At 41.7% G+C, this 25,756-nt stretch overlaps 1 protein-coding gene across 1 annotated transcript; it reads right to left on the bottom strand.

Moving 5' to 3' along the window:
• Positions 1-24,996, bottom strand: ccni (cyclin I). Its single transcript, XM_033647083.2, has 10 exons — positions 24,740-24,996; positions 22,837-22,993; positions 10,795-10,929; positions 7,887-7,961; positions 7,559-7,699; positions 5,002-5,130; positions 4,721-4,822; positions 3,749-3,914; positions 3,385-3,623; positions 1-1,724 (listed from the first exon to the last, which is right to left on the bottom strand). The coding sequence occupies exons 2-10, from the start codon at positions 22,948-22,950 to the stop codon at positions 1,479-1,481; spliced, it is 1,347 nt and encodes a 448-aa protein (XP_033502974.1). The 5' UTR covers positions 22,951-22,993; positions 24,740-24,996; the 3' UTR covers positions 1-1,478.
• Between the last annotated feature and the right edge of the window lie 760 nt (positions 24,997-25,756).

Here is a 25,756-nt window from a genome sequence, read left to right as displayed (position 1 = left end):
TTATCCTGGTATCTCTTCATTTATTGGTGCCGCAGTGCGTTCAGGGGCCTGGAGCAGCCTCCAGCAGCTCCCACAGCAGGAACAACAGAGCTTTTTGCAGGAGTAAAAATATGTTAAACAGAACTTCAAGAGATAAAAACAGCATGTTGTCTTAGCAGATTTTTTTTAAACATCAAAGAGGATTGTCACATTTTTCTTCTTCTGAAGCCCAGACATCAACTCAAAAACCACATTTCTGTCTCTTAGCTTAATAAATGCTTTAAATAACTTAAGGTTGTTTTATTACATGTGAATATAGAAACTAGAACTTTGATTCCCTCTGGCTGTTGTTCTGTACCAGGGTCCTGTTCTATGTAGGAGGACAACAAAGTTTGTAAAGCCTAGATGTTGGCGCTGTAATCACAGCAACAAGTTCTCATGACCAAGAATTTTTACGGCTTAAGAGGAGATCATGTACATTCTAAGGAAATAATCAAGCAGCTTCAAAGAGACTTGTTTCGTTTGTGGTTGAATAAAACAATCTGTTCATTCAGTCAAGCTGTCACAACAAGCTGAGAAGGGAGGGAAAAACAGAGGGATTCATAGGAGGGATATTTATATTAGCATCTTATTAACAATCAAATTGCACTCACAAAAAAAAACTTTTTTTCTATCTGGGTGAGTAATACAGATAATCGTCTACACAGAAACAGTCATACATTTGATTTAGACTCTAAAGACGGTATAGAGATGACAACATGCAGACCTAGGAAGGAAAGGGAAGGAGATAGAATAAAAACATAAATATATGAAATGAAAGAAGAGTTTAAGATGTGAAACAACAAATATAAATTGACAAACAGTTTTGAGATTCTTCCACAACAGGACAGAGAGGAGAGACAAGGCGGGGGAGTGGAGGAGTCAATTCAAGGTTTTTTTGAAGGTAACTTTTCTATTTATAATTTTTTTTAAACCTTTTGTAATATGTGTGTTCAACAAATATCATTAATAAGATAGTAGCAGCAGCACGTTTTTTATTTTTTGAATGTTTAATTTTTTTTGGGCTCTGTTGTCCTGTTGCAGGGGATGATGGGAGCTGATCTCAGGACAGCCGAACAGCTCGAGGTCACGCTGGGGTCGTTGGGACTGAAACCAAAACCACTTTAACTCCTGAAATCATCTGTATCGCTCTGCTGTTTATATTGTGAGATCAGTGTTTTCCTTCTCTTAATGTACGTTACTTTAGAAGGAGTGACGCTGAGGACAATTTTCTCAGGCAACTGTGATGGGCAACATTTCCTGAGGAGCTGCCTTTAGATTGCTGTGTTGTGCAAATGGGAACACTGGATTAAATATTTCTCTTTCTGGTTGTTGCCTATTGCTGAGGGAGTTGCCCGTCACTGTTGCCTAAACAACTGCCTACAAGTCACGTTGATTTGGAAGTGTACAGATGACGTCAGAGTTGAGGTGGTTTTGGTTTTCAGGTTTCTGTTTGGTCTCTAGGAGGCACTGACTGGCTGCAGAGGTGGGCAGGGAGAGGTGCTGCCTTCCTGTCGGGACAACAGGACACTGCAGACACCCAGACCTCCTCCCCCTCCTCCTCCCCCTCCTCCTCCTCCATCTGTTGTTATTGCCCCCGTTGAAGGTGTTGCCCCCTCCTGGACAATGGCGGTAGATGCGGTGACGTCTTCATTGTAAAGGCGTTTGATGCCATCGTAGAAGTCATCCACCTCCATCTCCTCCACCTGAACACAGACAGAGTTATATTGTTACTGAGGTCTGAGGCTGCAGTTACTGTTTTCATTATCGGTCACCCTCCTGGTTACTTTCATGTCTTATCAGTTAACTGTTTGGTCAATACAGTGACAGGAAACAGAAAAAAGTGTGTCAAGACTAAAGACTAAACATTTTTTAGTCGTGTAGTTTAGTCTTCTTGCTTAAAGGGATAGTTCGGATTATATGAGTGGGGCTGTATTGGGCACTCGTACAGGTTACTGTATGAAGCACTCGCACACAAAAATTTGTACATTTAACTGTATCAAGCTCTTATATAGAATCAGTTGTACAGGTTACTGTATGAAGCACTCGTACAGAAGCACTCGAAGGGTTTACTGTCTGAAGCACTCATACAGAAGCACTCGAAGGGTTTACTGTCTGAAGCACTCATACAGAAGCACTCGAAGGGTTTACTGTCTGAAGCACTCGTACAGGTTACTATATGAAGTACTTGTACAGGTTACTGTCTGAAGTACTCGTACAGAAGCACTTGTACAGGTTACTGTATGAAGTACTCGTACAGAAGCACTTGTACAGGTTACTGTCTGAAGCATTTGTACAGACGCACTTGTACAGGTTACTGTATGAAGTACTCGTACAGAAGCACTTGTACAGGTTACTGTCTGAAGCATTTGTACAGAAGCACTTGTACAGGTTACTGTATGAAGTACTCGTACAGAAGCACTTGTACAGGTTACTGTCTGAAGCATTTGTACAGACGCACTTGTACAGGTTACTGTCTGAAGCACTCGTACAGACGCACTTATACAGGTTACTGTATGAAGTACTCGTACAGAAGCACTCATACAGTTTACTGAATGAAGCACTCATACAGAAGCACTCGTACAGTTGACTGAATGAAGCACTCGTGCAGAAGCACTTGTACAGGTTACTGTCTGAAGCGCTCGTACAGATGCACTTGTACAGGTTACTGTCTGAAGCACTCGTGCAGAAGCACTTGTACAGGTTACTGTCTGAAGCACTCGTACAGATGCACTTGTACAGGTTACTGTCTGAAGCACTCATACAGGCGCACTTGTACAGTTTGCTGAATGAAGCAGTCGTACAGTTACTGTCTGAAGCACTCATGCAGAAGCACCCGTACAGTTCACTGAATGAAGCACTCGTTCAGTTTACTGTATGAAGCACTCGTACAGTTTACTGTATGAAGCACTCGTACAGTTCACTGAATGAAGCACTCGTACAGTTTACTGTATGAAGCACTTGTACAGTTCACTGTGTGAAGCACTCGTACAGAAGCACTCGTACAGTTTACTGTGTGAAGCACTTGTACAGTTCACTGTGTGAAGCACTCCTAGGGTTTACTGTATGAGGCAATTGTACAAAAGCACTTGTGCAGAAGCACTTGTACAGGTTGCTGTAGGAAGCACTTGTACAAGTCACGGTGTGAAGCACTCGTACAGGTCACTGTGTGAAGCATTTGTACAGAAACACTCGTAGGGTTTATTATATGAAGCGTGTGCATATGACCATGCTTGTTTGGTGGGAGGGGCTTAGGACAGAGGGGAGAGCTGCAGAGTCCTGACTTGTTTCCCTGCTCCAGAAAATCGCCTACCCCTGCTTTAAAACTGTCAGGTCTCTACATGGAGTTATTTTTCGCAGTGTTACCTTGCGCTTGGCGGACGCCTTGCAGCGCAGTGTGACCTTCTGCAGGTGGTTTAGTTGGCGGAGGTGTTTAGGTGGAGAGAGTAGAGCTGGGATGCTGCTGTCGGTGGCGGAGGAGCAGGTGGAGTTCCAGGGCAGCTGGCTCCCCTCCTCCTCCCCACCAGCAGGTGTCTGTAGCTGTGAAGGGGCGGCGGTGACGAGGGCGTGGTCCCTGGAAGACTCAGCGGTGGAGGTGAAGATCCCTGGAATGAATAAAGTTGCAGAAATACTTAAATATGTTTTTTGTTCCACACATTCTTCTTCCCTGTCAAAACCTGGTGCCTACATTACCCACCATGCAACAGACACTGAATCGAGTGACACGTACCCAGTGTGCAGCTGGGGACGGTGGAGTCCTGGGCAGGAGGCTGCAGGGTGGTGTGGCTCTGCAGGGGTTGGTAGATGTAGACAGTGTTTGGAGGCAGGGAAGCTCTCGGTGTGGACAGACTACGAGCCACCAGCTCTCGACTCCGAATCAACTCAGAACTGTCGAACTGGAGAGAGGAAGAGGAGGAGAGGAGGATGAAGGAGATGAACATGGAGGGAAGGAGAGGGAGACAGAAAATAAGAAAGACATAATTATATCCTCTAGAGCAGTGGTTCCCAAGTGGTGGGTCGTAAGTCCATTCTGTGTTTAATATGTGTCATGTCATGTACTAAATCTGAGTTGATTGAGTCTGACAGTAACTTGGGTGGGGTGGGGGTGTTAAACCAGGAAGCAGCAGCCGAAGAAAGTTTGAATCAGACTTCTGGTCGGGGGGGAGTCATTAAAAAGAGGTATGTGTTTGTTTTTACTCTCTGATATGAAAACAGTCACATCAGTTCCTCTGCTACAACTTCTCCAAATTCTTACACTCTCTTCTATTGCTGTAAAACGACATGTTGAGCGCCCTCTGCTGGCTTTACCTTGCCAGTTGTTTTCTTTATCTGTGAATGCTGCAAGTTATAGTGCAGCTGATTTGTGTACTTGTGTTTGGAACTGTCTCTATTAAGCCATGTTTAATGTGTGTTTAATGTGTGTTTTGAATGACAACAGCTTCTACAAAATCTCTGATTCGGTTGACAGAAACACTCTGGCCCAGTGTTTGGTTGGTGATGTCACTGTTCTTCTGTTTTTTTAAGTGTCTACAGATGACAGACGTAAATCCACTTTGAGGAACAAAATTAAACTTGTCAGGAGTTTCCTCTTTTTCACTTCTGACCGCTTCTCTATCAACACTTCTTGTTTCCACACTGAGCATTTACAGCTTCTGATTGGCCCCAAGTTGACCCTAATAATGACAGAGCGTCAGATTGGTACCTGTGCCTTCCTCAGCAGGTCGATGGTAAGAGCCAGCCAGTCAGGACAGCAGGTCTCCAGCTCCAGGGTGATGAGGGCCAAGGCCAGCATGGATCCTCTGAGCTACAGTAACACATGAGGGACAAACTTGTTCAGCAGTCAGGCGGGTGGCAAGTCCAGATGCACAAATACCTGAGGCTCAGAGGGCGACTTGCCTCCGTGTTGTATTTACCAGTGTAACATAACTCCAGAGAAGCAGAGACATCTGTGGTGCAGAGTAAAGTGAGAGTATGTGTGTGAACCTGTATGAGCGTGTGGTCAGCCAGACAGTGGTAAAGTCGCCGTGTGAGCAGGGTGAGGTGCTGAGAGCGGTTCAGTCCCAACATGGAATCCAAAAACCCAGAACGACACGACAACACCATCGCGTGGAACTGTGGGAGAGGAGGAGGAGAAAAATCAGCATTACAAGTCTCGCTGGCTGAATAATTGTAAATCAAATACATGTAAGAGATGATGTACAGACAGCGGGTCATTATTGTGAAGTAAAACTTGACAGGTGTAACGCAGTCAACATCAACAGTGTACGATAAATGAAGTATTTTCTCACTAAGTACCCCTTGACCGGTGCAAAACATTTATGGTAGAACAGAAGGCACCATCAGTGTCTGAAATGTGTCGCATCTATCACTGAACTCATGGACAACCTACATTTGTGAACATGAAATAACATTAAGACGGCATTGTAGTTCCACTGAACTGCATCTTGTACTTAAAATTTAGTAATATACTTATCTTTTTTTTAGGAATTATGTATGATGCACGACTGATGTATATATTCTTAAATGTTAGGAACATCGTGCAGTACTCCAAAGTACCTCTAGGGGTTCGGATACTCCTTTATGAGAAGCTCCATAATATCTGGGGCCGTATTCACAAAGCTTCCTAGCTCTAAGAGTTGCTCCTAGTGATGAAATTCTAAGAAAATTCTTAGAAGAGTTTCCCCTTAAAGTTAAGACTAGGTCCTTGTAAAGATAAAAGGAGGACTTTTAAGAGTGTAAGAGTTTCTTAATCAGAGGAGAAAATGGTGGGAACAAAGAGGTCAGAGAAATATTCTCCAAACACTGGATGACAGTAAGTTAATAAAACGCTACAGATAAGATCCTGCAGGGAGAATATGTGTGGTTGTTGTCATTAGGGATGCGCACTTTGACGCCAGGAAAAAAAAAAAATCACAACACTAAGATATCTGGAAAACTGTAGAAATGGATTAGTGCAGCAGTGATGACTTGAGTCTGTCTCAACCTTCCATCAGCAGAGTGATCATATGAACAATGACAACACTTTCACAGTCAGCAGTTCATCTCATCTCCACTGGGTGTCCACACAACTTGAAGGCTCACAAAAGGGCGTGTCTGTGACAACCAATCACATCTGTTAAAACAAAGCATCATACGTAGCCTCGCGTCACCAGGCTCTTCACGTATGGGGAAGAGCCTGGTTTCCATTCACTCTGAATTTTGTCTGGATTCTGGTTCCGGTCTAGAGAGCGGATCCGGAATTTACCAAATTCACCAAAGTAAAACTTTAAATTCTGGCGCACCATCGATTTACAATAAAAGAAAAAAGTTAACTTAATGGCTTGGGCTTTTCTTGTAAATTATATTCTTTAAATTAAAAAGTTGCACTGCATTTTTATTAGCTTGGTGCTTTTATTTTGACGGAAAGGCGCATCCATCAAATTCCAGATCCTGTCTCCCTCGCCCTAGTTCTGGTTCCTTACCAAAACATCCACTAAATGGCCCTAGACTACATCATACGTAGCAACAAGATCAACCACAGCTCCTCACTAAGATAAAAGTTTCTGTCCCTTCCTTGCTCAGAGCTCTGAGAACTTTCCTAAATCACTCATAAGCTAGGATCCTTATTAAAATTTTTTAGACAAAGTCAGGAGCTCTCTGAGAGTGTTCTCAGAATGTTTGTGAATACAGCCCCTGATCAGATACGTGTCAATATTAACATTCTGCTATTCAGAAATAACAGACAGTAGAATGCCGTAACCAATCAGAATCCAGTATTCAACAAAGCCGTGTGTCAATTAAAAAGTAATAAAAGGCTTTGTTCCATTATTTATGCAAATTTTAAAATCAACGCCGAGTGAAATCACGGGGCAGCTGTGGCTCAGAGAGTAGAGCAGGTCGTCCAGCAATCCACATGTCAAAACATCCTTGGACAAGATACAAGAGCAGGCAGTAGCCTAGGATACCAGCGTATCTGTGAGTGAGTGCATGAATGTCACATGTAGTGTAAAAGCGCTTTGAGTGGTCCGAAGACTAGAAAGGCAATATTCATAGTTACCTATAACTGTTTTTTACACAATACAGGACTTGATTTTGTTATTCGTGATAATGGCTCCAGGCCAGATGGCAAAAAGGATAGCAGGAATGAAAAATAAAATCAGAATCTGGTAAAAGAGTAGCAGATTTCACTACTGAACCTGGTTTGGATTAATTTATTGGAACATCTCATGGAGAGAAACTCCGCTAATAACTGAACTGAAAGTGATGAAACAATGTTGAGTGAAACTTATTAACGTAACATAAACTGCAGGAGGTGAAAAAAAACATTAATCAGCAGGATCATCTGTGGTAGGATAGGCAGTACCATCTTTTTGCCACCATGTGTCACTACCTGACTGAAACACAAATAGGCCACTGAACTGGAATGATCACATTGATTACCAATGAACAGTAATTCACTGATTGTGGGAAATGTTCAGTGAGTATATGATAATTAAGGCTTCTATCTCTGAAGACCGTCAGAATGTGTCAGACACAGTGTGTGGGTGTGTGACAAACGTACGATGTGCAGGAAGTCCAGTGCTGTGGCGGTGTGCAGATCCCAGTTCAGTTTGTCCAGGATGATCCTCTCCATCCTCAGGATCTCTGACGGAGAACAGCCACAGCTGCTGGAGGCAGCCAGCTCTTTCAGAGAGGGCACACGCTGAGACACAAACACAGACACACACACAGTTACCTCAACAGTCATGAACTCCACATATCTGAACCTCAGTGCATTCTAACACTCACAAAGTTCCTTTAAGTCTGGAAAGTCTTATGATGCACCCCAGTATCTACTGCCTGATTATGTGTGTGTGTCTATATGTGCATCGTGTTGTGTGTGTGTTCACCTCATCCTCCTCACAGGTCTTTGCAGCCAGGAAGAAGCAGGCGATGGCGATGCAGCGCAGGTACTTTGGACGGGCCTGAACACAAACAAACCCATCAATCAGTAAATCAATAAAATGTTTACAGCCAGTTTTACACCAGTGTGCTGGAGTCGGCCAAACATCAGCTGACAGGTCTGTTAAAAGACACTTTCATTTTGCATATTCACTGAATGACATGACTTAACAGGACACTGCATTGAACTTAAATGTTATCAGCCATACCTGTGCTTTACCTACTCGTAAAAATGTCTGGTGTGAAAAAGGCCTGTTGACATCCTTTGTATTTAAGACCCCTTTGAGATGATTCTCACTTTGAAACAAGTCAGAGGGGGAACATTAAAAGTATTAAAGATTTTCCCAAATCAGAACTAACCTTTAAAAACACCACAGTCTCACACTAACACAAACAGACTAAACAAACACGGCAGTGGTAGCAGCAGCTTCTGTGTTCTGTGTGTGAGGTAAAATTACTGTTTTGTTAAAGGAGTCTGACTTTGAACAGATGATAGTTAAGTTTTACTTTCAGTTCAGTTCCCTCTCAGAAAGCTCTGTCTATATGGGAAGCACTGAGCATAAGACTGGATAAATGAGACTTGGATATAGTTGTGCTGTTGTGAAACGTCGACACCTATGACTTCAATTCATCAAGCATTTTCTCTGTTTTTGGATTCTTTGTTCACCTTGGAGGCTTGCAAGAAAAGCAAAGTTTTCCTCACAAATTCAATGTAATATTGGGGAAGTAATAAATATACAAATGGTCAATTGGCAGGTGAAGTATTCCTTTGATTCCTGCAGCTAGCATAAAGTCTGCCTGCCACATCTTTCATTTCAACAGTTAGATATGAGAAGCCCGCCTTTGTCTCTCTCAATCAAACTCATTGTTTCAAATACTAGCATGACTTTTGAGAGGTGAATATGCTACTGTCGTCCTAGTAATCTTCATATGTGCGAGGGATGCGAGGATTAGCTAACAGTCAATTCCAGCTTAAGCCATTGTGAGGCCTGCAGCAGGATGCAGTGCATGCTGTAAAGTCCTGAAGGAAACAAACCTAAGAAACCTGAACTCATACTGATTTGGACAAGTCTCTACACCCAGACGCTGCTAAAACTTAGCTGAGGTTGCATCAAGTTAAATGCTACAAGTTAGTTAGTTAGAGAAGGAAAAGTGATTCACAAACTTCTGTAAAAGCAAAAACCTGCTGGCTCCAGAAAAGTATTTCAAAATCATGCAAGATGACTCAATTAAAGTCATAAAAGTGATTCTTTTAAATGCCTCCACCTTTGTTTGTATCAAAGCAGTTTGTATTTGTATCAAAGCTGCACCGATCAATATCCACTTCAACACCGCTGGTTATCAACAGTGCCGACACAGCAACTATTTAAACATGAATCAGCATTTTGGTATTTGACTCAGGGTGGAAACCATGAGGCAGCAGTCTGCTCTCTGCTTCAACAGTAGCAGAGCAATATCTGTAGATCAGGCAGTTGACCTCACAAAAATAAAATGAGATATTAACACACACACACACACACACACACACACATACACGAAGAAGATTAGATGGTGTTTCTTATCGAGTCCAACTCCTGATAATGCTGGAACATTTTCTTCCTCAGTTAAAAACAGTAACTTCCTGTCTCTGGTTTAGTGTCTGACCTGACAGGACATTCAGAACTGACACTTCCTGTTCCTGTGTAAACGCAGTCTGTCAGCTGTAACAGACGCCATGTCATCACAGCTGTGCAGCTTTGGGGATCAAAAACAAAGCTATGAAGAACATTGCACCGATCCACCTACAAACTAAGCTCCAGTCTGAGGGATTCTGTTTTCCTTTTGTTTCTCTTAAGATGTGAAGCTTTACGAGCCTTTAGCTGCCACCACACAACCAAACGCTGCTCGACTGAAATTCTACATTTTAGGGTTTTAGGCATCAATTCACAATATCACAACAAAACAGTGTTTCTACCAATCTGGTCGGCACCGATACACCATATGGGTGGGCGACATGGATGATATCCTCTATCACTGTTTATATAATTGCGAAAAATTAGTGGTGACAGTATTGGTAATAATACAAACTTTAAAATGATTATATTCTGGAGTTAAAAATAAAGATGGGGTTCATATTTTTTATACCATAACACAGTGTTTCCCACAGGTCCGAAATATACTTGTGGTGTTAGCTGATTGAGAGGTCCATGATTATCTGCAGGCATAGAAATGATCTACTGCATGTGACAAACAAAAAATGCACGTGACTTTTAACACACTATTAATCTATTAATCTTATATGCATTACATCATTATGCTCTTTTAAAATCAAACATAGGAATCGAAACTCCAGGAGAACAGCAGGCAGAGGAAGCAGTGATATCAAAAGAGCTGGCAAGCACTGGATGCATATTTTATCAATGATCAGAAAACAGATCTTTTATATCATTGACAGTAGACTATCAGTGTGCTTTCTTGCCAGGTATGTTTGCCTTGAAGCCAAAACTGTTGCTGCAGATTACCAGTGGATAGTTTGATGGGAAGTGTACCCGTGTATACCTAAATCACAGCCAACAATGGAGGGTAGCCCAAAAGGTAGCATCATTTAAAAAAGAGGGAAACAGACTTCGACACAACACTTTCAGGGCGCTCCCAACTTGGTCAAGGTAGCAGAACAAACACACACAGCAGGAGTAGAGCCAATAAAGATTGTCTGATAGTTAATTGACCGTGGATTGTAGCCGTTAATATGCCCTCCAAAGTAAAATCTATGTTTAAAAAGCACTGTAAAATAACCAATAAAAGCTCCACCAGCTCCACTTGGTCGTTACTCACACCAGCATCAGTATAAAAGTAGAACTGGTGGTATCTCTTTACCTTAATGGGAGTGAGGAAGCGGTCCAGGATGCTAACAGCTAACACCAGGGTCTCTGGGTACAGCTGCAGCCTGCCGTGGAGCTCCGTCAACCAGCGCACGGCCTCATCCCGCTGGGCCGGGGAGATGTCTGTATCCTACAACAAACAACGAACAACAAGGTTAACAACATCACAACATCAGTGGATGGACATGTTTGCCACTGGTACATTTGTTCTTATCAGTGTTTTGATCCTGAGGACAATAAAATATGTCATCATAATTATTAATCCTCCATTTGAGCCTTTGATGGATTTGTTATGACGGCTTTGATGTGGCGAGATCACACAGTAGTTATCGTTATGTTGAGGACACAGAATAGACAAAATGTTTTGTGTTCCCAAGTTTGTCAAGACAACACATAAAGCTTATGATGATCAGAAAACAAAATCATTCTGAACTATTTCTTCTCTGGGTCTGAGTGAGCCAATCTGTGAGCACATATTTATCTTTCGATGCAGTCAAGACAGAAGTTTGCTTATTCAATAAACTGTTTAGTCCATGAAACATCAAAATTTAATTTTTGCTCAGAAAATGACAAGCGTCTCTCTGTAACACAGTGATGCTATTTCAGGGCAAAACCTGTCCTGGTTTCTGCTGCAGGGCCAAACAGGGTTAGGTAGGACTTACTGATCCAGCTGACTCACCTAGATTTTGGGAGGCCTTTGTGACTGACATACTTCCTCTTTAAGAACAAACAGTACCTTAATGAACCAGCTCAACAACCAAACAAAACCTGACCCAAAGACATTTCAGGAATTCCATTTGTTAACCAACTAACAACTAAAATAATTAATCTGGAATTTCCTTTTCCCGTGTTTCTATCTAATGGAAATATCAAACTGTATGACGAGGGCTTTATAACTTGTCAGGGCTCAACACTAACTTTTAAAAGTGCTGCCAGGCTAGCAGTCAGGCTGAAACTGAAAATGTGGTTGCTGTTTTTAGTCACCTTATATTCTGAGTAATTAAGATACAATGCAGTTATATGTCGGCTTAATGATCAAAATGTGACACAGAGGTATAAACGCTGAAATTGAAGATCTAGCAGATGAGGTAAGGATGTTAAAGGGATAGTGCACCCAAAAATGAAAATTCAGCCATTATCTACTCACCCATATGCCGAGAGAGGCTCAGGTGAGGTTTCAGGGGCTGTCCACACCAACGCGGGTATTTATAAAACCCTGACTCTTTGCTCACGGTTTGGCCTTTCATCCACACGTAACCAGTTTGGGCCAGAGTTATTTGTAACCGGAGTCCAGGGTGAACTTTTTGGAAAAGTCGGGTGTCAGCAGTCATGTGTAGACAGGATAACCGCAGTTATTTTGTCTCGTCTCCATTGTATGACGTCACAGTGTGCGACGTAAACAGAAAACAGCTGTGTTATTACCCGATCCAGTGTGTGCGAGAAACAATTTGAGGATGGACCCTGCACATCAGCACTTTGTGGCTGTATCATACAACTAACGCTACTCAACCACATCCAGCAACAGAGGCGCAAGAGTGTGCTATTACGGAGACTGCTCCTGCTGCATAATAGTACGCTTGTTGTTGTTTTTCCGGTAATGACGTTTTACTGCCTTCTGATTGGCTACAATGACCTTACAGTTAGGAGTTATATCGCCATCTACTGCTTTGGCATGTGTATTACATTGCTTGATAGTGGAATTTGCGGTGTCATGTGGACGGAGGTATTTTTAGTACACTGCTCCTATGGGCGCAGATTTTTTAAAAACTGGAGGCCAAAAAAGTTCAGTTTTTAAAATACCCGTGCTCGTGTGGACTAGGCCTTGAAGTCCTCACATCCGTTGCGGAGATCCCAGGGGAGAGTGGGTACAATGAGGCTAAAAACAGAGTTCAAATGACGTTTTTCCAAACAGCTTTTTATGTCGGGGCTTCAGGACACTTGGATCACTACGGACGAGCAGTATGGAGATATTTTGTGGTTTCAGTTATGTGTTTTTGGACGTTTGAATCTGGGGCGCCGTCAGCCTCCACTAAGCCTGATTTATGGTCCTGCGTTAAATCAACGATGTCGCTACGTCGTAGGGTACGTGGCTAAGCAGAAGGCTCGCCGTACCCCCCCGGCGTAGCCTGACGTTCACCTCCCCAAAAATATAACTACATGTCGAGGCAACGCAGACCCAGCGCAGACCAAGAGGACTGTGATTGGTTTGCTTGGTAACAACGCATTTCCGGTTCCGTATTTCCAGATTGCGCCATCCCCGCCATCTTTAAACATCTTCTGTTGCGATGTAGATGTTGCAGTATTAAGGCCCATTTATGCTCAATGTTCGATACGGATAGGGACGGAGCCATCTGTCTGTGCTCCGCGTTCATTTCTCTGTGACCGGAAAAGCCGGAAGCTAAACAAAGAATCAACTAGAGACGATGATAACCATTCAGGAAAGGAACGCAGCCTCCTACCACTCTGGCGGTGAATTGCACCGCGACGAAATGGAGTGACGGAGAAGTTTGAAGGGTTCACGACGGCGTCACAGCAACGATGTAGGTACGTCGTAGGTATGCCGCAGGACCATAAATCAGGCTTTAGGTGGAGTTGTGCTGCTACCTCCTCTCCCCTTGGATCTCCACAAGTGTTGTGAGGACTCTAAAACTTCACCAGAGCCTCCCTCGTCATATGGGTAGATATGAGTAGATAATGGCTGAATTTTCATTTTTGGGTGCACTATCCCTTTAAGGTTTCTCACTTTTCAAAACATAATTCAAGGTGTTGAAAAGTTTTATAAGAATCTCTCAGCTGGCAGCATTTAACTTGCAAATAGCGTTCATCAGCCCGTCAATAAGTGCACCAGCTCTCACAGCAGTGTAATTTTCCGTCCAGCTCAAAGATGCAGAAATACTTCACCTCCCAAGACCTCCCAAATTACCTTTTTGTTATTCATGCAGGTTCATCTGGTTCTTTGTCAGTTGAATCAATTTGCATATTCACTTACCACACAGTCAAATAACTTAATTTGCTTCACCTTCATGTCTAAAACAGATGCCTGTGTGCAGGCAAGTAAACGCACCAATGCGCGTGTACCATTATCTAGTTCATCTGGTACGGACAGTAATATTCAAATGTCACTAATTCAACAAATATTAAAAAACGTTATTGATTTTGGGGTGCATGTTTTGTTGTCCCTATTTTGTATATGTTACAAAATGGTTGCCATCAAAGGCCAAGATTTGGTTGCCAATTTCTCCAAATGGTTACCAAGCCCTGCATACTCAAGTTTTTGTTCTGTATACTGAGCATTAGAGCCAAACAATTATTCAGAATTTCATTGAAATAGCAATATAGACACTGCAATATCCAAATTGCAGAAGGTGCAATGTTTATTAAAAGGCAAAATACGTGTCAAAGTATGATTCTAAATTTAGTATTGTGGCCTAAAAATCATATTCTTTTTTTTTTTTGCTGTGACAGATCTTCGGGGAAAAAAAACGCGACCATTTCTAATATCTTAATTATTTAAATGTTTTTATTTTAATTACATATTCTTCCCGCTAATATCCTGACTCATAGTGCAGTTACAGTGTCAGTAAAAATTATTGCAATCACATATTTTTTTCCGAATCGTTCAGTCCTGCTCAACATGAGCTGAAACAGGGACCTCTGATATTGGTCTGAAGGGGTCGACATGTGTTATCTGACCTGGGTTTAACAGGTCGCAGACACAATCAGCTTTGTTGTGACACTTTGAAAACATGTTACTATAACAGATATACACTGCTGCAAAATAACTGCTGTTCAATTGCTGTGGTAAAATAACCTACAATGGATACAGCAGCAGTTTCTAGGTCATGAACTGTGGTCTCCTCGATCCTAGAGATACTTGAACAGACTGTACAGTGTTACCGTGTCAGCTGTTACATAAGGAGAGCAAATAAAGAAACGTTATATGAGGCTATAGCACTCGTCTGCACCAGGCCTGGGCGATGCAACCACAATCAATATTATGATAATTTAACATGTTCGCCTTCATAATAATAATAAATCCATATGCAAACTAAAAGGTTGGAAAATATAATTTTAACTGCATTCAGGGCTCTCTGACTAAAAATTATGAAATATGTTAAAACCCAAGAAGCAGCTGATCAAAACCTACCTACACTGACTACATGAGTTGATGTGGTGAAGGTCAGTTCACCCATATCACAAAAAATGTTTTGCAGTTTGCTCTTGTTGGTATCTGGCCATGCAGATAGCAGGGCTTCATCGCTACACTGCCTGTTCAAAACAGGATCATTACAACGTTATGCCAGCTCACCTTTCTGTATAAAAGGTACGGTCGCGGAAAAGGGGGACAGAGCTGTCTCACCTCTGAGCTGAGAACAGAGGTAGTAACAGTGCCGAAACAACGTCTGTATAAACAGGAAAGCTGGCAGAATGGGGTCATGGGCACAGGTGTGACGTTTTGACGACATTTTATATGTGCAACCCACTGTGGGAGATTAAAAAAGTAGCTGGTGGCAGCAGTTAGCAGCTAACTCAAAGAACAGGAATAGCATCTGAAAATGTCTGAAAATTGGGAAAACAATGAGGTCCAAGAGTTCTTTACGCTCCGGGCAGAGGACCAGATCAGCTGCCATATAACAGGGAGGATAAGTGACTGTTGTTGACACATTAATGCCATTGTTGTTTAGAGAGCACTGTCGACGCATACGCTATATGTCTCACTAGAGGCTGATGCTGCTGTGTTGAACGTCAGGCCTTTTTTGACTCTGCAATGGTTTTGTGTGAAAATGCAAAGGCAGCGTGATGAAGGAACTGTGTAAAAAGGGCTATTTATTAATCTGCCTTTAATCGTCTTGATTACCAGATTAATTATTTAGTCCCTAACACATCAGAAAACTAAAGATCGCTCGTCACAATTTCCTTACCAACAGTGCAAAAGCAAAAATATTCAATTTACTATAACGTAAAACTAGAAAAACATGACATCAACACATTAGAGGGGCTGGAACCATCAAATATTTGGCATTTTTGCTTTCAAAGGGACAGTTAATCAATAATCAAAATATTCCTCGCTTAATCTTCTGTCCATCAACTGATCAATTAATTTTTGCAGTTGTCACAAATAGTTCCGGTTTTACTTGCAGAGGTACTGGGGTTTCCATACAGAAGACTTGTGCCATCACTCCAAGACAACTAAGGTGAGAGGGAATTTCATCTGACATGCTTCAAGCACTAAACAATTTGTCATTTGACAAACTCAGCAGCGGGATGTCTTTCCGTAAACAATGTCCCCGTTTCTAGATAATCCACACACACTACTGTTAACAGTTTTCATCACAGCAACCTAGTATGAACAGGTCACCCATGGCATGAATACATGTTCATTTGTAGGTGAAAGCAGGGCTGTGTATTAGCAAGAATCTGGAGATATGATATGTATAATGATAAGGGGGTACTATTCAATAATCTGCGATATATTGCAAGCAAATTCACGAACTGCAGGGTTTTTCAAATCTAATTTTTGGAAAGACGAAGAACCACAAAGAACACACCACCATATGCATAAAAAGGTCACAAAACATTATATCAGGATGCTCAACTGTAGCGATATTTTCTTGCATCCCTTGGTGCAAGTGGTTTAAGATAGAGGATAGTTGGTTTCACCCAACACTGCTATTAACATCAACTTACCTAGTGCTTTTTTTCCATCAACCAATAACAGATTCACAAAACCAACAACCTCCGAACGATCATTGAATACGCCAGAATTCATAAAACTGCTGTTATGACGAGTATTGACAGGTCACGATGGTGTCAATTTTCTGACCTAGCTGCAAGATCATGTTAAACTAAGACTGAAATTTTACATACACAAATTACATAATCCAAAAAGTTATCCTTGTAATTTAGTAGTAATTTTAAAAAGTCAAAGAAATGCTGCGGTATTTGATATTTCCTGAAAAAGATGCCAACAGTTTAGACATCAACATTCAAATCAATCGTATTTGTGATTTGTCTCAGAGGTTAAATCACTGGCTCAGTGAGTGGAATGTGCAGCACTGGACAAGCAGCAGGGGTCAAAGGTCAGAAGGCAACAGATCCTGTGAGCCGTCTAATCTGCAATTTGACACTGTTCAGCCTCTCATCTCTTAGCTGTCCAAACTTAAAACAGCTGGCCTACTTCCAGCCCATTTCCACTGCCGGATGAAAAAGACAAAATCTGTCAAAGTGGCACGCGTCCATTTTCTACTGCTTTGCCAGATCACAGCAGCAGCAGGCGAGGAAACTAATCCAGACATCCTTTTTCCTGAGCCGCTGCTTCAGATCATATTGGGGGATTGTTAATCACTCATATGCCAGAGGGGACTTGTAGTTCTTTTATGGTGCTGTGCAAGTACATTTCTCTTTTTTTGCCAGTCCCCATTCATTATCCCTGAACTCCACACAACACTGAAGAGGTGTGTCAACAAAGTCTGTCTTATAACACTCAGTTCCTTTCACATTTCAAGGAAGAGGTTATCCCTCCCTGGTGCCTTGTCACTGGCTGAAGGGCTTTATGACTCTCTCAGTGCCCCTAATCCAGAGATATGGCCTGTGAGTTCTCTGAGTCTGCCTCTTCCACAAGTGGTCAGGTTTGATATTTCCAAGAACTAAATATGACTATCGAACATCAGTGCATTTTTAGTACTGTCTGATTTTGTCAGTGGCACCAAGAATGGAAAAATCCTGGATGAATGTCTGGCCAGATTCCCAATCTTTGCCTTTGTTTGACAAATGAAAAGGTTGTAGAATAATATGCTTACTTCTCAAAAGTAAGGTGTCAAAGAGAGTATGGCATCAGTGCTGAAACTCAGCTGCTGGCACCGGCCTCCGTCACTGCTGGTGCTGGCAGGTCATTTGGTTGCTGCCACGACAGGCATCAACAACCTTCTGGCCACGAATTGGGGCAGCTGGCTCCACAACGGAGGCTTTGAGCACGGCCAAATCGGATTCTACATTCTCTACCTCTTGCCGAGATCTTGTGGACAGGAGCCTCGGCCAGAATTTCCTCGACTACCATCACAACATGTTTGGGTTTACCAGGTTCGTCAGGCAGCCTCCCACACCGCGTAATCCAACTTGCAATCAGGTCATGGTCAATTGACAGCTCTTCCTCTCTATTTCTCAACTGTAAGACTGTTCTGTCATTGTTAGAGTGAATGAAATAAAATGCAAAGTAATCTGAGTCAAAATTCAGTATACTGGTCTGGTGTTTGTCTTAACATCAGACTGTTCTTACATTTTTTTACTCCGGCACAACCCTAACAGTCTGTAACTTGTGAAGAAGTCCAGTAACAAACTCAAACAGTATGCAAAGGCCTTAAGTCTCATCTACAGGTACCATCTAAAGTCACATTCTTCCACAAATCAAAAACATTTCTTGGACTTGTGGTTCACTAACTAACAAGTGTAGACTGTGCAGACATACATGTACAGTCATAACTCATCGACAATATATTTGGACGCCATCCGAGCTTTCTAAATCTCAAACTGATCAGCTGCTGTTGGTATGTCTCCGAGGAGACCAACCTTAAATGCCTCCTTGACCTCTTATACTGGTTTACATGCCTTTTATATCAGCCAGAGGCACTGATAAGCGTCATAGCTGCCACAGTGCCGTATTTACTGCCTTTTACTGGCCTCTTCATTGTCAAAATAAAACCACAAACAGACAGGCCCAAGGTCTAAACAAAGAGGTGTTTGTTACTCTTCAAATAAAGTTTCATTTGTATATCTCAGTATCAGCAGGTCTTGGTTTTTAGTGAAGTTATTCCTAATTCGTTCCTTAAGAGCATGTTAGGATATGAGGATGTTATATTACTAGAGATTAGCCCTTAGTGCTAACTTAATTTACTTTAAGGTCGTGCTGAGGAAAACATTTTGTCTTTTGTCATTATTTTACATATCCAGACCTGGTTAATTGATTAACATTTGAAAAGAACAAAACATAGTGCTTGGATGGAGAACAGAGGTTCCCCTGCTGAGTTACCCCGGCTGCACTCTGGGATCCAACAACAGATCAACAACAGGAGGTCGATTGTGTTGCATTTAACAGATCACACTGGCAGTGACACGAACGTGCTGCTGTGACTCAGCAGCAGCAGATCTGGATTAACGATCAGAGATTACCCCTCTGCTAATTCCATTTAATTTGAATAGCTACACCTTTAGATCAGCTGTGAGTTAGAAAACCTAGTCCAGGTAGCTGCAATGGTGTCTGAGGGAACGAAATATATAGCACATAGTGGAGTAGAGAAAGCTAATTAAGGCACAAACTACCATCATCAACATAAACACTAATGTTAAGATGAGTGGGGAAAACATGCATTTGTTAGAAATGCATCCAACCACGTTTTCAATCAATGTTTTCAACAGTAATATATCATTTTTAGAGTTTTTCCACAACAAAAATGACACAAACATTACAGTTAAAAAAGAAAACGGTGGAAAAATGTACAACAATTGTGATTCATCTTAAGATCATCTGAAAGGCGGACAAATTAACTAATGAATGTTTAAAGCAGGGGTGTCTAAACACCCACACAACACAAACACAATTGTTTCATCTTTAAGTGAGAAAGTCTTCAACTGTCCACCACTCCTGAAAGCAGCGGCCCCCGTTCTTGACTTAACGTTTCTTTCCTGTGGCCATGTCTGCTACAGAGCAGAAAATATCTGGTGTTATGCAAATGTTTGTTTGCTTGCTTAAGATCTATCTACGAAAACACATTAATTCCACCGGCATAGTTCTTTTTGGTCCATGTCTACAAACTGTATGACTGTTTTGACATCACAAAGTGAACGAAATAAAATGCAAAGTGATACATGTTAATATATTCTGTTAATTATAAGGTTTATTTTCAAAGACAAGAAAAGGGGCATTTAAAACCAGTCTGAAGCACCACAATTGGCCCCCAGGCCGGACTTTGGACATGACTGGTGTAAAGATTTTCTTCAGTAGATTTTAAGAACCTATTTAAGAGATCCTATTTCCCACGTTGTTTTGTTTTGTTCAAGAGACTAAAGGATTCAAAAAGTTGGTCCAGTATTGAGTGAGAGTGCTGCAGCCAGCAGCCACAAAACAGAATGAGCAATTACATATTGTTACTTTACGTCAACTTAAAGTGTTTGTTTTTGTCACTGACAGGCTCAGATTGCTATTTAAGTGTCTGACATCATTATGGAAAGGATCCCTACAGAGGTAGACCCTTTTATTAAAGAGTGAGATCCTTTTGGTTAACCAGAAACAGCCCCAAAATCACTTTCACCAAACCCACCAGACTCTGTTTAATAAACAGTAATTTTATCATCGTAAAACACACTTCATTCAGAGTCGAGAGAAACAAATCAAACCCACAAAACCTGTCTTGGTTCATCTTTTGACAGCGATTTTGGGGCTGTTTCTGGTTAAACAAAAAAGATCTTGCTCTTTAAAGGTCTATCTCTGCAGGGATAATCTTAATATCATAGTCTGAGCCTGTCAGTGGCAAAAACAAACACTTTTAGTGGATGTAAACTGCTGGTGCATTATTGCCCACAGGGATTACTTTGCAGCCTGTCATTACAGCTGCAGCGCTCTCAATGAATAATGGACCAATTGTTGTTTCCATTTGTCACTAAGACACAAAAACATGAGAAGATAGGCGCCAGGTTGAAAAATACTAAAGTTATCCTCCATCCATTTTCATCCACTAATCTGGGGACGGGTCACGTATGCAGCAGAGCAAACAAATCACCCCAGACATCCCTCTCCCCAACGCTTTCACGCTCCTCCTGGGGGACCCCACGGCGTTCCTAGGCCAGATGAGATATGTAATCTCTCCAGCGTGTTCTGGGTCTGCCCTGGGGCCTCCTACCAGTGGGACGTGCCTGAAACACCTCCAGCAGGAGGCTCCCTCTTTTAAAACATAGTTAGATAGATGGCCATATAGCGTAACTACAATAATGCATGTAAACATGGACCACAAAACACTTACGTGATCCAATTTATGTGACAGTGTGTTACTGTGACTGCTACTGCAGTGCCTCCTGGGTGTATTTGGACACCAGGTTTAACATTCAGCTCACAACAGACTCTTTTTCTTATGTATTCACCATGGACGAACAGGGTGGAACAATGAAACCAGAGAGAACAACACCTCCACCAGCAGGCAAAAAGAAATCTGTAAAATATGTAACTGCGGAAACAAAATGTCACAGCTACACCCTGAGGCCTGACCTGGGTCATGACCTGAATCTGATAGGACAGGAAGAAGTTCAACTAGAACTTGGTGACCAGCAAATGGGTTCATTATAGGGTTTCAAGAATATTTATATTTAAATGTTACAATTACTAATTCAATATGTAGTTAATAACATGCTTGATAATTTGGAGTTGGGGAAAAATAATGAATAATACAAGACATATAATTTATTTAAACAGAACTGAACTGACATTAAGCTAAGCTGAACTCTGTTTATAAAAGAGAGCATGGTAATGAAAAATATAAACAGTTACCTCACATAAACTGATATCTTAAAATAATACAGAAGGCAAAACTAATCTGAATTAGTGGATTGAGAAATGAATGCCTGAAGTCATTTCACAGGTGTCTGACATCATTTGCGGGCGTGCCTGCGAGCTAAGCAAACCAGCTGAGGGTGTGACGGAACAAAACATCTGTGACATAATTTAAGGACATGTCTTCAGACGTGGAAACTGGGTGAGGCCTGCTGAGTCTGGTGACGGATGAGATAAAACAAAGTGTCTGCACCAGGAAGGCTTTGCTCAGTGATTTACTGTATTTATGATTCATTGCTGTGTCATGACAACATGTTATCTACTGTCGTGTCTCAGATGCACCAGAGCTGGGAACAGACCACACACTGCAAATTAAAGCTGCATCTTAACATGTCATTTCATGTCTAAAAAAGAGTCTTCTTAGAACAAAAAAGAAAACCTGCCAGTTTGGTGAATTCTAATAAATGCATTTTGTGTCATAATGTTTTAAGAGTTAATTAATGCTTAAGATCACAAGAAAACAGCTGTCTTTACCAGTCATCTCTGATTTTCTATAAAAATTTTAAGTCTGCTGTTTTTGATGTGTCAGACTCTATTTGAGCTGCTGGAAACATCTGGCTGTGACTCCACATTGTGGACAGAAACATGCACCAAACGACCCAAAAAAGTCAGTTATGGAGTGTTAGCTTGAAAATAAACGTGTGAGACTGCCACCTGAGTCAAACAGTGTAGATGCAGATATTCAAAGGTAGAGTCACTGGCACGAGCTGTGGCTCTGTCATCATAATTTCGGCAATAGCCCCTTTTACACTGTCTGTTCAGGGCAGGAACATTGAGTTGTGATGCCACCTCGCTGTTCTGTATAAAAGGTACGATCAAAGAACAGGGGACTGAGGTGTCTCTCCTCTGAGCTGGGAAGGCAAGCAGCAAGTGCGCCGAAACAATGTCTGTATAAACAGGATGGCCTGCAAGACGGGAACATGGGTGTGTCATTTTGACCGACCACAGGAAATTTAAAAAGTAGCTGGTAGCAGCTAGTGGCTAACTTGAAGAAGAAGAGCTGCTGAAAATGTCTGTGACTGGGAAAACAACAAGGTCCGGGAGCTCCTTACCCTCTGAGCAGAGGATGAGATCAGCCGTCATATAACAGGGACAGCAAATGATGTTATTGCCGCATTATGCCATTATTGTTGTTTATAAAGTGCTGCCACCTCGCTGTTATATGTCAAACTTGAGGCTGGTGCTGTTGTGTTACATGTCACACCCATCATGCCTCTTTTGATTCCCCGATATCAGCATGCTGTCTATAATCACACACTGTAGCAGCATGATGCCACTGTCATTTGGTGCTGTGTAAAAATGCAAAGGCGGCATAAGGAAGGGACTTAGTAGAGGCTCTACAGCACAATCTCTGTGTAAGAAGAGCTCATGTTGAGATGTTTTTATCAGTGAATCTATGCATTAGTTAATGAATAGATGCACCCTGCGGTAAATCCTCACCTGTGAAGAGGGCTTCTTTGGCACGTAGACCTTCCACATCTTGGCTTCCCTAGAGGCGGCCTTTTCCAGAAGAAAAGACAGCCTCTGGCGTCCCCAGGGTTCGAAGAACTTCATTCTTTCCCCTGGTTGAGCCTACCTCCCCACTGGATACAGCTACCTGCACGGTGACACAGCACATCAGAACGTCACTCCAATGTCACCTAGATTCAATTTACATTTCAAACAATGCCTGATGAAACACGAGGGGTTAAGAACAGATTATGGTGTGAATGACAGCGTAGTGTAAGATGATTTCTAAAACAATATTTACTGAAGGTGAGATGAGGTGATGATCAACAGCAATTTGGTTCCCAGCTTTTTTTGGCTTGTGACCCATCCATTTGCATCCCATCACCATAGTTGCATATAGTAGTGTAAATTGTGCCCAGCCAGCCTCAGTGCACCAATCCCTCTCACACTTGAGTTTTTAAAACTTTTTAAAAGGCATGAGTAGATTAAATGACTCAGTAATTCACAAGGAAGGAGCAGACAGAGCAAAGTAGGAGTGGGTTATATGACTAATGTACTGTGTGACGACATAAATTTGTCAGCTGAGGTGTCATCGATTTTGTTTACACTGTACTATGTACTCTTACTATGCCTTCAATATCTCTAGGTGTATTAGGTCATTGTGTTGCAAACCCATAAGCAGGGCTGCTTTACAGAAATGTTGGATTTTGGTGTGATTTTAGCACCAATGTGATGACATTCTCTGATGTTTAATTTGGACTAAATGAAACCAGACATTCTTGACTCGCTGTTTAAAACATTAATAATTCTCACTATCGATCAATCAGTTTATTTGTTCTGACATTGGTGATGATTAAAAAGACTACTACCAGGAGACCTGAGTGTTCTGGGGGACTGAGACCATTAAGAGCTTTATTGACCAATAAAAGGATCTTAAAATCAATTCTGAAGCTCACAGGAAGCCAATGCAGAGACTTTGAAATTGCAGCTGGGTTTTGTAATAACTGCAACTGAGCAATGTTTTTCTTAGGAAGACCAGAAAGTAGAGCATTACGGTAATTTATGTTCCAGGTAATAAAAGCATGCATCAGTGTCTCTGTGGTGGCTTGGGGGACACTAGATGGTCCCAGACACTGGGTTCATATATACATTGATATTGGGATTTATGAAACCTATCAATATCCCTAATCCCTAAAAAAAACATAAACAGAATTCAGTGTTGGGCAAATCATTTTTATACTGCTATCACATGCTGTTAATGATGTAACAAGCATGCAAAGCTAACCGAGGACACACTCAGAGGAAAACTTAAGGTCATGTTTGTTTAACCAGGGTTTGGTGAGGACACTGAGGGCTCTACCTGTGCAGGTAACAGTCCACAGTGTGTTCCAGCAAACCCCAAAGAGACCACATCACACAAACTACAATCAACTGTGTATGCATATAGATAACGTTACATAACAGACCGCTAGCTTTGCCTCAGGCTAAACAGCGACAAAGTGAAACCATGATGCTTCCTATTTTGTCGGGAACTACCCTGATAAACCCCGGAAGGTCCCACTTTATTTGGAAACCACCGGGCCTTCTGAAGCAGGTGCATTCCCGAGCGTTTACTTCCATTATTGCCCTAAATGCGACTACTCCCTGGAACGGAGCTAGCTTAGCTGCCTAGCGTCCCTGTGGCGTCGCTAGCAACTAGCTAGCTAACCCGCCAGGTAACACAAATTCATACGTGTTTAACATGTAACTGCTAAAAAATGTTGCTCAGTAACCTTAGATTGTGTCATGTAAAATGAGTTAGGGTGCGTTTGTGACAAAGTCTGCTCGAAAAATACAATAGGGACATTTAAATGGCTGACTCATGTCCAGCAAGTAGACGGAGCCCCGAGCCTACCTCCCCTGCGAAGCGGAGAAAACCACAGTTGGATTTCATCCGGTCCCACTCGGTCCAAGGATAAATTTAGGGGTGAAATCGGGGACCCGTTCTTCGGTTTAGTCGTCCATCCTGGCGTCCATGGTGCTACGTGTTGGGGAAAAGGGGTCGTTGTAAAAAATATATAAAAATAAAAGAACGGAATATAGACAGATGAGTCTACTTCCGAGGAGGGGACTCGGGGGAAGAGAGAGGGACTTAGGCTCCGCCCACCTCCAGGCTGAACGGGAGGACAAAACAATGGTACCCTCTGTGGAATATTCCCATTATATTAATATGAATATATTCATATAGGTGACTTTAAATTATGAGCAAACTCCAACAAAGAGTTTATCATGTGTTTGTGATTATTTTTTATTATATATGTTTATTGCTTATTTGAGGGCATAGAAAAAACAGGCCTAGCACATCATTTAAATAACAGTGGCCACACTCAGGGTGACTGGTACAAAGTAGTTGTGGTAAAAATTACTTATACACAAAAGGAGAAATATACACAGCAAGGTGCTTCATCTAAAAAATATTATTACAGTACCCCTTGCCCTGAAAGAATTTCACTACAGAGTCCCAAAGTTTATCAAACACAACACGTTTATCCTCATAGAACCTCAGTATCTCCAGATGTCATGTGTTTGCCATTTAGCTATAAATCATGTGTGGGAGCAGAGACCATTTTCCACACATGTAAAAAATACTTTCGTTGCAATCATCATTCCAAATAAAACAGTTTATTATTTACACATGATGTATATTAGAAAATAATATAAAATACAGTGCATTATTCATACATTTCAGGAGGATATATCCATCCTCCTAAAAAATATCTATTTACCTTTTACTTTAGTGACAAAAAAACACAGAATATGAATGATAAGAAGAGCTGTGGATGGCTTAAATGACAAGAAAAAGCAAATTCTGTATTAACCATAAGCGTCCATATTATATTCATCATTCATACTGGTAACCTGTTTGTGTCAT

The sequence above is a fragment of the Epinephelus lanceolatus genome, chromosome 19 (assembly GCF_041903045.1).
Source record: "Epinephelus lanceolatus isolate andai-2023 chromosome 19, ASM4190304v1, whole genome shotgun sequence".
Taxonomy (NCBI): domain Eukaryota; kingdom Metazoa; phylum Chordata; class Actinopteri; order Perciformes; family Serranidae; genus Epinephelus; species Epinephelus lanceolatus.
This window is presented reverse-complemented; position numbering and strand designations above follow the sequence as displayed.

Bases quoted from the DNA above. Each gene is read 5' to 3' on its own strand.
- ccni (XM_033647083.2), bottom strand. From the start codon at position 22,950: ATGAAGTTCTTCGAACCCTGGGGACGCCAGAGGCTGTCTTTTCTTCTG. The intron at 7,700-7,886 runs GTGAACACACAC...TTTGTGTCTCAG, and splicing joins AGACCTGTGAGGAGGATGAG to CGTGTGCCCTCTCTGAAAGA. The intron at 3,915-4,720 runs GTACCAATCTGA...TCCTCTCTCCAG, and splicing joins ACCTGCTGAGGAAGGCACAG to TTCGACAGTTCTGAGTTGAT.